Consider the following 11,563-nt stretch of genomic DNA (forward strand, 5'->3'; position numbering starts at 1 on the left):
ACTGTCATTTGTATGTGTGTGTGTGTGTGTGTGTGTGTGTGTGTGTGTGTGTGTGTGTGTGTGTGTGTGTGGTGTGTCTAGTGTCATATTCCAGCCAGATGCAGGGTCATAAACTTAGAGTGCCAGGCTGCTTGGGCATGGAGCCACATGCCACTATTTCAATATTATTGTTATATAACCTACAACATTGACATGGCAAGAGCCAGTTCACACAACTTTTCTCCCACAAGCCACATACACATGGATTTCCCATTGCATCTCTCAGAGAGATGTGTAGGTGTTGAAGTGCTGATTCAGATTCAGCCGCATGGCGGGAGGACAGATGTGATGCTGGAGAGGGATTATAATAATAATTAATCATTCATTCAACATCTATAGCGCTTTTCATTACAAAAATCATCTCAAAGCATTTGACAGAGAAATGCCTGTCAACAACCGAAAGAGAGAGTGCCAGTCAGCAAGAGATAATAACGTCAGGGACAGTGCATGAAATCAAGCCTTCATCCACAATTATGTCCCTGCTTAAAAAAAGAACAAAGAAGCTTAACCAATCTGAGAGCATTTATTCACACTTTTCATAATGGGATATTGTCATGATCCTTTCTCTGAGACCAAAGTCTCAACGCTTCTGCCATTCAGAAAGTGTACTTACGGCTGCTGTTTACTAAAGATATAGTGCCATCTAGTGATGTAGTATTGTTAAAATATTGCAAAACAGGATTCTCTTCCCTGTGACCGACACTTGGAATGTAAAATTGAATGTTGGGCCTATCAATTGTTTCCATTTGATATTGAGAAGAATTAGTATGACATAATGTGCCAGACTGAAACAAAAACCAAACGGATGAAAACAAATGTAACTGGAAAAAATCACACCAGTGAAATTAACACTTATCTTAACACAAATGAACTAACAGAAGTTAATACTGAAATGGTCCTATGACTAAACCCGTCTAATCCAAGGCCACACTTTGGTGAAATTACCTTCGGTAGATAAGAGCCAGCATAATCACTCTATACAAGGGAAGTAAAACTGATTGATTACTTTCTATCAAAAACTGTGGTGAACATAAGGGAACTTCCCTGACGCATGACATTGTCACAATGACTAGGCTGAACAGAGAACGAGAGCTCAAGAGGTTTGTGAGTCAGATATGGCCCTGTTTGAACTCACATAGGAAAATGAAGAGGTTGTACTCAAGTAAACATACTTTAAATAGGCTTGTGAAACACTAACTGTAAATAAAGTTATTCTATTAATTTCACTCTTTTATTATATTACTCAATGTCATGCTAAAATTCAGAATTATTGGTAGTAGTCCTACAATCTGATACAGCCCAAATGAACTCTACCCCACCAGGGGGAGGCACCACGCCTCTTCTGTGTGTTTAAATAGGATGACTCCCTTACGAGTTGACGACACAGGATACAGGATTACTGACTGACAACAAGACGGACTACTTTCAATTGCGAACATTATTCAGATCGTCATTAACAGGTAAATAACACTTATTTTACAAACGGTATTCAACGTTACGTATTGTTGCTGGATAGCTTATAATGTTGCACTTCTAGTTCTCACGTTGGCCGTGTTCGAGAGGATCAACGTCGCAATTTATTGATTGACTGATCTACAAATACTAATGAGTAGTTATTTATGATGCAAGGTGATTTGTAGATCAGTCAGTCGGCATTCGCCTGCAATCGTTTTGATGCTCTCAAACACGGCTTTTGTTTTGGGAGCTTTTAGCGTAAGGGTGTCAAACTCATTCCATGGAGGACCTATGTCTGCCGTTTTTTTTCGATTAAGACCTAGATAACCAGGTGAGGAGAGTTCCTTACTATTCAGTGACCTTAATTCGTAAATCAGTTACAAGGGACGAGTGAAAGCCCGCAGACACTTGGCCCTCAGTGGAGTTAGGAATGTGTTTTAGCGCATCAAGTTCAACTGAATTACTCGCTTGAAAATGCGAAGATATGCACCTATTGTTTATTTGTAACTTTTATGTGCACTGTACTACATGCATAGATGGTTATTTTGTGTCACATTTTGAGAACTTTGCTGAGGGGAAGGGTTTTTTCAGTTTAGTATCCTAACAATAGGCTACAATAGACATAATAAGCACATTCCATATTAGCATAGAAGCCTATTTTCCAAGAAAATTGAGTATATTCTGGTTTCAACGACTTGGCATTGATCTAATGTAATTTATTAATTTAGGGCCTACTAACTAATCTGTTTACTTATTGGACTTTCAACCACTATTTTATCTACAGTGAATGTGAAAGTGGGATTGACCAACTCACCTGTAGGCTCTGTGTTTTTCTCTTGCAGCAGGAGATCAGTGCCAGAATGGTTGTGCTGTCTAAAGAATATGGGTATGTGGTTCTCACTGGTGTTGCCAGCATGGTCATGGTTGCCCACCTCGCTGTGAAAGTTGGCAAAGCTCGCAAGAAGTACAAGATCAATGTGAGTTGCCCGGGACCTGGCCCACTGTGTGTCAGCCAATGAATCATCTAAAGCTTAAACTAGGCTATAAAAACTCAGGATGGTTCCCCTGATTTTCTCTTCTCTGTTGGACAGTACCCTCAGATGTACAGCAATGATCCAGACTCTGGAAATATCTTCAACTGCATCCAGCGAGCCCATCAGAACACGTATGTACTATGTAGTATGAACATTTAGTATGTACTTCACAGAAGCAGCAGAGGAAACAACCAGAGGTTTGTTATAAAAACCAAACATTTCTTGTAATATTAGGTTAAACTTATTATTTATCTCTTTACAGCCTGGAGAGCTACCCTGCTTTCCTCTTCAGTCTGGCCATTGGTGGTCTGCATAGTCCTGTGAGTTCCACCATTTATTAATTGACTATATATGTTAGATTTGCGTACCATGCATCCCAGACTTTACAGTTAGTTAGTCAGAGTACTCCATAAAGACACTCATCTGGATTCCCCTATATTAAGACTCTTTAAGAGTCTGTTGTTTAACAGGGAGCCATTTGTGTTACAGCGCCTAGTCAGTGGACTTGGAATGACATGGGTTATAAGCAGGGAGATCTATGCATACGGATACTCCACTGGAGGTAAGACAATTGATAAATATGCTTATAATACAATAATTGATGAAAACATTATGGCATCCTTTACTCAAGGGTTTTGTTCTATGTATTCCTTTCAGATCCTAAAAAAAGGATGCCGGGGTTATCCGGGAACATCGCTCTGCTGGGCATGATTCTGACCGTAGCCAACTTTGGCAGAACCCTGTTAGGCTGTGGTGACTGGGTGAGGCCTGGGATGAGACCAGGATGAGGTTCTCAGCTCCCTTTCCCGCTGCCATTCCTGCTACCATTCCTCAGTGAGAGGCACTGCAACCCCACCTGACCTCAGTCTATTAGTAGTTATAGGATGTCCTTTGTGGGCATCCGTACTTGTGTATGATATGTACAGACAGAGTTCAGTAAACATTTGGAAAGAGATGACCACGACTGTTAGTTTATCATTCCATAACTACCACACCACGCCAACTCCTCCCAGACCCCCTCCTCAACACTGATAGGCCCAGATAAGCTGTTCATGGTGCTTCACCAGCTACTCTTTGTTAGAGTGTGGACTTTTTTATGCATAATGTTGCCAAAACTGTATTCGACAGGAGGTTGGTGGCACCTTTATTGGAGAGGACAGGCTCGTGTTAATGGCTGGAGCAGAATTATTTGGAATGGCATCAAACACATAGTTTCCAGGTGTTTTATGCCATTCCATTCTCTCCATACCTGCCATAATTAGGATCCGTCCTACCCTTAGCATCCTCCTGTGCTGTATTCTAAATGAAATTCTAATGTGGAAAATGACCATGGAAAATGGGCTTAAATAACATTTCTAGGTTCTATCATGGACTTGTGTTTTAATGTTTGTATCCATGGGCGTGAGGTGTGTGTGTGTGTGTGTGTGTGTGTGTGGAGAATAAGGAGATGTTATTGCCTCAGAAGAACCAGAGTGAACCAAGAGGTTAATGTGTGTGGTTGTCCTCATTGATCTGCATAGTTGTCCTAAGTTTACACCTTTTAGTCATTTAGCAGACACTCTTATCCAGAACGACGTACAGGAGCAATTCGGGTTAAGTGCCTTGCTCAAGGGCATATTGACAGATTTTTCAACTAGTTGGCTCGGGGATTCAAACCAGTAACCTTTTGGTTATTGGCCCAACTTTTGTTACCGCTAAGCTACCTGCTGCCCCATCACCTCTAAGCCTACATGCAGGAACAATAAATGCCTTACTATTATCTTAACCATTAGGCAATGTTCTGTTCATGGTTGGGTTAGGGCTGGGGACTGTACTACACTGAACAAAAATATAAACACAACATGTAAAGTGTTGGTCCCATGTTTCTTGAGCTGAAATAATAGATCCCAGAAATGTTCCATACACACAAAAAGCAAATTTCTCTGTTAGTGAGAATTTTCTCCTTTGCCAAGATAATCCATCACCTGACAGGTGTGGCATATCAAGAAGCTGATTAAACAGCATAATCATTTCACAGATGCACCTTGTGCTGGGGACAATAAAAAGCCACTCTAAAATGTGCAGTTTTGTCACACAACACAATGCCACAGATGTCTCAAGTTTTGAGGGAGTGTGCAATTGGCATGCTTACTGCAGGAATGTACACCAGAGTTGTTGCTAAAGAATTGAATGTTCATAAGCTGCCTCCAATGTCGTTTTAGAGAATTTGGCAGTATGTCCAACCAACCTCACAACCGCAGACCACGTGTATGGTGTCGTGTTGGCGAGCGGTTTACTGATGTCAACGTTTTAAACAGAGTGCCCCATGGTGGCGGTAGGGTTCTGTTATGGGCAGGCACAAGCTACGGACAATGAACATTTTATGCATTTTAGTGATATCCATTTGAATCCACAGGGATACCGTGACGAGATCCTGAGGCTCATTCTCATGCCATTTAGCCCCCGCCATCACCTCATGTTTCAGCATGATAATGCACAGGCTCATGTCGCAAGGATCTATATACAATTCCTGGAAAGTGAAAATGTCCCAGTTCTTCCACAGCCTGTATACTCACCAGATATGTCAACCATTGAGTATATTTGGAATGCTCTGGATCGATGTGTAAGACAGCGTGTTCCAGTTCCCACCAATATCCAGCAACTTCGCACAGCCATTGAAGAGGGGTGGGACATTTGTTCCCAAGTATTCTCACACATAATAGAGAGACATATGTGATCTTATTCAAATGTAAGGAAGGTTTCAAATTAGTATATTTTTGGCCTCCCGACCATCCACTCAAGAAAAAAATCAGCCCTCGGCTGAATCTTACTGATGATCCCAGTTTTATACTGTGACTAACAGACTGTATTACCAGTCATGTGAAATCCATAGATTAGGGCCTAATTTATTTATTTTAATTGACTGATTTCCTTATGAACTGTAAATCAGTCAAATCTTTTATTTATTTATCTGTTATTTTACCAGGTAAGTTGACTGAGAACACTTTCTCATTTGCAGCAACGACCTGGGGAATAGTTACAGGGGAGAGGAGGAGGATGAATGAGCCAATTGTAAACTGGGGATTATTAGGTGACCGTGATGGTTTGAGGGCCAGATTGGGAATTTAGCCAGGACACCGGGGTTAACACCCCTACTCTTAATGACCTCAGAGTCAGGACACCCGTTTAACGTCCCATCTGAAAGATGGCACCATACACAGGGCAGTGTGCCCAATCACTGCCCTGGGGCATTGGGATATTTTTTTAGACCTGAGGAAAGAGTGCCTCCTGCTGGCCCTCCAAAACCACTTCTGTTCTCCCATTGTTGCATTTATATTTTGTCCAGTATAATTAACAATACAATAGCTCTCTGAACTTGTGAATCATTTCCTGATTATGCTGTAGAGCCATAGGCACACAGCAAAAAGGGTTTAGGTTTATTTATTAAAAAAGTCCTTAAATGTTTTTTTTTTTTTTACAGTTAACCCTGAATCTGTATGTCAACCTCTTACATCACTTTTGGTACTTACAGGTAAAACACTTAAACACTGGAAATATGATTTGTTGCAGTGCACGACAAAAAGTAAATTTCTTCAGGTAATTTTCAATCTAAATGTAACTTAAAATCTCATTGTTCTAATACATACTCCGCTGTTTCTGCATTTTTATTATTTCCAATTAACTTAAAGGATCATTTTCTGAGACACTCTTAAATATCAAGTAAATAGTTAATAAATATCTAATTACATAATTTCCTATGGCTTGTAAAGAAATACTAAGCATACATTTTGCATTTACATTTTGATAATACTATACTTTGCACCATTTGTGTTTAAAAAATGTTTATTAGCTGATCACTTCCACATGAAGCACTGCCGTCTCATCACCATTGGTGAACTTTTATCCCTTAACCTTTCTCCTCAAAGTAGTCTATGAAATGGATCTGAATCTATATGTCTTTGAATCAAGTCATGCTTATTGGGGGTGACCCCCTTTCTGCAGGAGCGGACTGGGACCAGAAATGGCCACTGGTATTTCTAACACACCAGCCCATTTTTTTTACCTTGAGGCCCCCATTATTAGCCAGATCATCATCATTTTGCGCAAAAAAAAACCAAACAAGTTAGACAGGCCCACTGGGCTAAAAATGGATCAGCCGCCCCTGCCTTTCTACACCCCCAATCTAATTAACCAACGAATGCAGAGAAGCTGACTGTTTCTCTGACTGTTTTGGGTTACATTTACAGAATGTTTACTGGCTATCAAGTAAGACCAAGGATGGATGTTTTTCAACCCACTAGGCATTCTGGTTTGAAAGAGCACTTCACTCATATTTGGTCAGTTCAAGGATTAGAATAGTTCTATAACATGGTTTATGGGAGACTGATAAACATTTAAATCAAGTACCTCTACAGTAACCATCTTTCACTCCCTTTCCATTTTCCCTCGATCCTGGACTCAGGCAACAACATCCAACGTGACATTGTGTCTTCTTCATACAGTACCAACTCATGTAGGGGCTTTGGAGACTGTGAGAGCACTGTGACTGTTTCTATAACACATTAAAGTGCAGCCTGTGCTGTGCATGACCTGTATCAGGAGGAGGGGGTGCATTGCAAAGGGAACTCGTCTCTGAAGAACAAAACAGACCCCTGTGCAGATGAGACGTCCGAGAGTTTCAAAGGGAATATTGAGGGTGTTGGTCTAATGTTTAAATGGAACCTCTGATGTTGGCTTAATGTTGAAACCTCTGATGTTGGCCTAGTCTTGAAACTCCTCATTGGGTATTGAAAGCCCTCTCATTGTTAACAGAACACAATCAAATTGGAAACTGCTCAGAAGAATCATAGGGAGTCAACATGGGCACTGGCAGAGGGCCTCGAGTCCAGTCAAAAGCTTTGCCAGGATCCAAAATGGCAGCCCATTGGGTGTCTGCTTTGTAGCTGTGCTAGAAGAAAAGTTGACTGTTGTTGATGAAAAGTTTCCATCATCAGTAAGTGTATCTGGAAAGTGGCGTGTCTTCCATCAAGTCATCCTGGACAGGAAGACAAAACAAGAGAGTCATAATGTTGCCAAACACTATATCACTTCAAATGAATTGAAATCATGTATCTCACATGAACAAAATGTCATGCCACAGAAGACCTGAATCTAACATGTCAAGTAAAGTATGGTCACCATAGGTAGATCCTGCAGCCGGTGGAAGTCTGGGTGGTCGGTTCGTTGGCGGAACTTGAGGAAGAGGATGACAGAGACTACGGCTGTGGTGACAATGAAGACAGAGACCAGGCCAGCCAGCACAGGGTCCAGAGGAGAGTGGAGATGTGGCCCTTTGTCTGGAACAACACGTTAACTGATTTATTGATTGATTGTCTAATTAGTTGTGTAATTTGTTAACTGGATAAAGAGTGAACAATTTGATTGATTAATTGGTATATTATCACCTTACCCTCATCTCCAACATTGAGCTCTGATGGAACCTCCTGTTGAGGTGGGCTGACAGGAATGTGGACTGGGGCAGAGGTCTGGATGTGCTCCATGGTGAGGGGTTGGGTTGGGGAAGGGATCGGGGCAAGGGTGCTGGGTTGGACAGAGGACTGGATCGGTATTAAAACATGGGATGGAAGTAGGTTGGTATCTAAGGCAGGAGGAGTAGAGGTGGTGAGGTGGCCTCCAGCGAAACCAGGGTGGGTAGTGCCCCCTAGGGTGGAGGGGTGGCTAGTAGTGTCCCCTAGGTTGGAGGGGTGGCTAGTAGTGTCCCCTAGGATGGAGGGCAGTCCTGCAGGGGAGGTGCTCTTCACAGGGGATGAGGAGGAGGAGCCATCTGGAACGGCTGAGTGATAATCACATAGAAATAATAATTACAACAGTATTACATACAGACAGTATTACACACTGTACATACAGTATCTCAATGGAAGTAACAGATAAGGGTTCTGCAATGAGTCTTTTTTCATTTACCATCATTACTGCTTCTCCTAAATGAGGTTATACTCATTGTTATTTGAAAGCAAAAGGAGGAGAACGAGAGAGACAGATATATTGAAATCTGGATGGTATTATGTCATATTGTGTGTTTGTCAGGCAGAAGAGGCATCAGACACAGCAGACTCGCTCAGCATTGACAGAGATAGTTATATTTGTTAAAATGATACCTCCTACATCAGGTTGCCACATCCCCCTCTATACCGCTCAACACCCCTCTACTCCCTGTTGCCAAGGCACACAGGTAGCCAGGCCCAGGGCATACCATGATAGGAGGGAAAGATGGAGCCTTTGTATTCCCCTGGTAAGCTGTTTGATGGTGGGTGGAGCCTGAGGCAAGCTTCTGTGTTTGCAAACAAGCAGCTTTTGCAGAATGCGGCTGTCTATTTTCAGACTGAACACTATATAAACAAGCTACCAGCTGAGTGGTGGCTGAAAGCACAGAGTAATATAATTACTATAGTATTACATAGACAGGACTACCTCAGGGTAACCATGGGGAATATAGACAGGCTTATGATGACGCTGATAGAAGTGAAATATCCTTTGGGTTACAGTACCTGCGAGAGTGGCATTGTCTTGGGTGGTGGTAACAGTGTTGACTGTGTGTGCAGCTGGAGACTTGGTCATCTGATTGGTCACAGCCATGTCATCGCTGTGACCAGCGTCTGTAACATAATCTGATTGGTGCAGCTTGTCGCTGTTGGTAACAGCTGGTTTGGTTGGGGCTCTATCCGCTTGGTCTGGTGAGGTCTGATTGGCAGGACCTGGCTCTGGCCCCGGATCCCCATCTTCATTGATAATTGGGAGGGCTTGGAATGCAGTAGACACGTCCTCACGCTGGAGGCTAACTGGGATGAAGACAGGGGGCAAAGCAGTGCTCTGACCTACAAGAAAAGAATGATGATGTCACTGTATAAATATAATGTCCTGGTTCTCCATGTTGTTGTGAATAGATGAATTACTGATACTGGTCGACATTACAAAAGCATGACTGGGAAATACATTTTTATTGATTATTTTTCCTTTCCACTAAACCTGAGCAGGAAGAACTCAGGGCTCTGGTCAGGCCCTAGTCATGATTGTTGGCATTTTCATATATGTCTAGTGTATGTTGAAATGCCATTGAATTGTTCATTGTTTTAGAGTATTGAGTGTTGAATAGTTAATGTGTCAGTGGCCTGTAGCACTGTGGTGTTATATAATTAGGCATCCGTGGCTATTGCTGAGAGGGGGTACATAATTTCATCTTCCATTCTTATCAGCAATACTAATTGATCTGCTGTTGATCATGTTATATGATATACTTATGTTATGAAATATTCATAATAAGAGCAGTTGGCAAACAATCCAAATGCAATAGGCTATACAAAAAACATGTTTTCATAGGCTTACTGGAATATGAGACTATAGTACTGAACGAGTATCTATTTAAATAAGAATGCAATACTCACAAGAATAATTGATTAAGTATATCAAGCAGGGTTAGGTTAAATTCCAATTTAATTTGAAATTACAATTATATTATTGAATTCACTAATGAATTTCAATTTAATTTGAATTGTAAACACATTTAATCTTTGGAATTGAATTGGAATTCAATATTTGTACATTTCCCAGGTAATGGAATTAATCCACTTAGTATAAAAAATTTGACTACAGGATTTGTTTTAAATCATTTAAACGTGTATTTCTATATTTCCATTATAGGGAGGCTGTCTGAACAGTGAAATGATCAGCCTCAAACCCTGAGGGAATTGAATTCAAATTTGTGGAATTGTTTTGTTCATAATATTGAATTAAGAATGGAAATAATGTAATTTACCTAATATTGGAATTGAATTATCTCTGAATTCAAAGACTGGCCTGGAATTTGAATTTAATTACATTTACAGGGTGAAGTAATAAAATTAGAACATAATTTAACCCCAACCCTGATATCAAGCAAAAAATCAGGCAAAATATGTTGAGAAATTCAAAGAATGTTCCTATTGGCCTCTTATGTCAATAAAAATATCCTTACCTATAATAACCTCATAATAACCCGCACTGACAGGTAGCCCTAGTGTAAGACCAGTCGATAAACACTGACAAATTAAATTGGTAACATTACATTTACGTTTAGCCTACATTATACAAATTGTCATCAGAATATCAGAATAACTATCTTCAGAATATTTTGTGATGATAAAGTAAACTGAATGACAAGCACAAAATATATATTCTCAGCGGGCTGTCTATTCTAAACACAGCACACACACCGACACCTACCCTTTGTCTCCGATGATCTGGTAAGGATCACCAAAGCACAAAATATATATTCTCAGCGGGCTGTCTATTCTAAACACAGCACACACACCGACACCTACCCTTTGTCTCCGATGATCTGGTAAGGATCACCAAAGCACAAACCACTAGATGCATTTCAATGTTCATTTCATGTGCCGCTTTCGTGGATACGATGATAAAACGTTCAACGGCTTTTAACGTCCGTTCTCTTCTTTGCTAGAGCGTATTCTTTGCTGCTCTTTCGGTTGGTTATCTGACAGAGAACAGTATTGCTAAAAATACAGAAGGGTCTGGCATTAGAGGATATGAAAGAAGGGGTGGGGTTGAAATGCCTTTATGACGCGCGGTGCGCAATGTTGGACTAACGCACAGCGCAACACACAAAGTGAGTATCTTCCCAGCTCCGTCAGGACGATGTCTGTCGATGTTAAAAGCCCACAGTGTGTTATGAATGTGTCACTGTCACGGGCTCACTTCCATTGCTAGCCCGCGACCGCCCTTCCCATTAAAGGGGGGTACGCTGCACCTCAACCAGCTGTCACTGCACGCTTCGTGCGCTCCTCATTGCTCCCTGATTAAAACAAGCATTTCTAGGCATTCCTTTATCAGAAATACTGATAGGCCCTACACAGGTAGAGTTATGGATCTGTTTTAAAGATTCACTATGTTCATATGCTTATGAGAAAACTATAAAGACCAACATTTCCCTCTTAAACATTTCCCGAATTAGCCTAATCAGCCAACAGAGGTCAGTGTTTCAATAGGCTCCTGTCATACGTTGC

General features: G+C 41.1%; 2 protein-coding genes across 3 annotated transcripts; one reads left to right on the plus strand and one right to left on the minus strand.

The window, feature by feature from the left end:
* Positions 1-1,390: 1,390 nt before the first annotated feature.
* Positions 1,391-3,893, plus strand: LOC115113988 (glutathione S-transferase 3, mitochondrial-like). Of its 2 annotated transcripts, none has more exons than XM_029641920.2 (6): positions 1,391-1,499; positions 2,337-2,471; positions 2,586-2,659; positions 2,791-2,848; positions 3,018-3,090; positions 3,186-3,893. In XM_029641920.2, exons 2-6 carry the CDS (start codon positions 2,355-2,357, stop codon positions 3,314-3,316), a joined length of 453 nt encoding a protein of 150 aa, XP_029497780.1. In that variant the 5' UTR covers positions 1,391-1,499; positions 2,337-2,354; the 3' UTR covers positions 3,317-3,893. The 2 variants fall into 2 exon arrangements, with proteins under 2 accessions (XP_029497780.1, XP_029497781.1); XM_029641921.2 differs by lacking the exon at positions 1,391-1,499 and adding an exon at positions 1,718-1,825.
* Positions 3,894-6,151: 2,258 nt separating this feature from the next.
* LOC115114619 (uncharacterized) lies at positions 6,152-11,178 on the minus strand. The gene is made up of 5 exons (XM_029643019.2): positions 10,862-11,178; positions 9,053-9,379; positions 7,957-8,340; positions 7,686-7,843; positions 6,152-7,542 (listed from the first exon to the last, which is right to left on the minus strand). Exons 1-5 carry the CDS (start codon positions 10,926-10,928, stop codon positions 7,498-7,500), a joined length of 981 nt encoding a protein of 326 aa, XP_029498879.1. The 5' UTR covers positions 10,929-11,178; the 3' UTR covers positions 6,152-7,497.
* Between the last annotated feature and the right edge of the window lie 385 nt (positions 11,179-11,563).

Source organism: Oncorhynchus nerka, linkage group LG9b (genome assembly GCF_034236695.1).
Source record: "Oncorhynchus nerka isolate Pitt River linkage group LG9b, Oner_Uvic_2.0, whole genome shotgun sequence".
Taxonomy (NCBI): domain Eukaryota; kingdom Metazoa; phylum Chordata; class Actinopteri; order Salmoniformes; family Salmonidae; genus Oncorhynchus; species Oncorhynchus nerka.

Excerpts from the sequence above, each read along its gene's own strand:
- LOC115113988 (XM_029641920.2), top strand. The coding sequence starts at position 2,355 with ATGGTTGTGCTGTCTAAAGAATATGGGTATGTGGTTCTCACTGGTGTT. Across the intron at positions 2,472-2,585 it reads GCAAGAAGTACAAGATCAAT|TACCCTCAGATGTACAGCAA; the intron begins GTGAGTTGCCCG and ends TCTGTTGGACAG. Across the intron at positions 3,091-3,185 it reads ATACGGATACTCCACTGGAG|ATCCTAAAAAAAGGATGCCG; the intron begins GTAAGACAATTG and ends TATTCCTTTCAG.
- LOC115114619 (XM_029643019.2), bottom strand. The coding sequence starts at position 10,928 with ATGAACATTGAAATGCATCTAGTGGTTTGTGCTTTGGTGATCCTTACC. Across the intron at positions 7,844-7,956 it reads GCTCAATGTTGGAGATGAGG|ACAAAGGGCCACATCTCCAC; the intron begins GTAAGGTGATAA and ends GTGTTGTTCCAG. Across the intron at positions 7,543-7,685 it reads GGCTGCAGGATCTACCTATG|GATGACTTGATGGAAGACAC; the intron begins GTGACCATACTT and ends CTTCCTGTCCAG.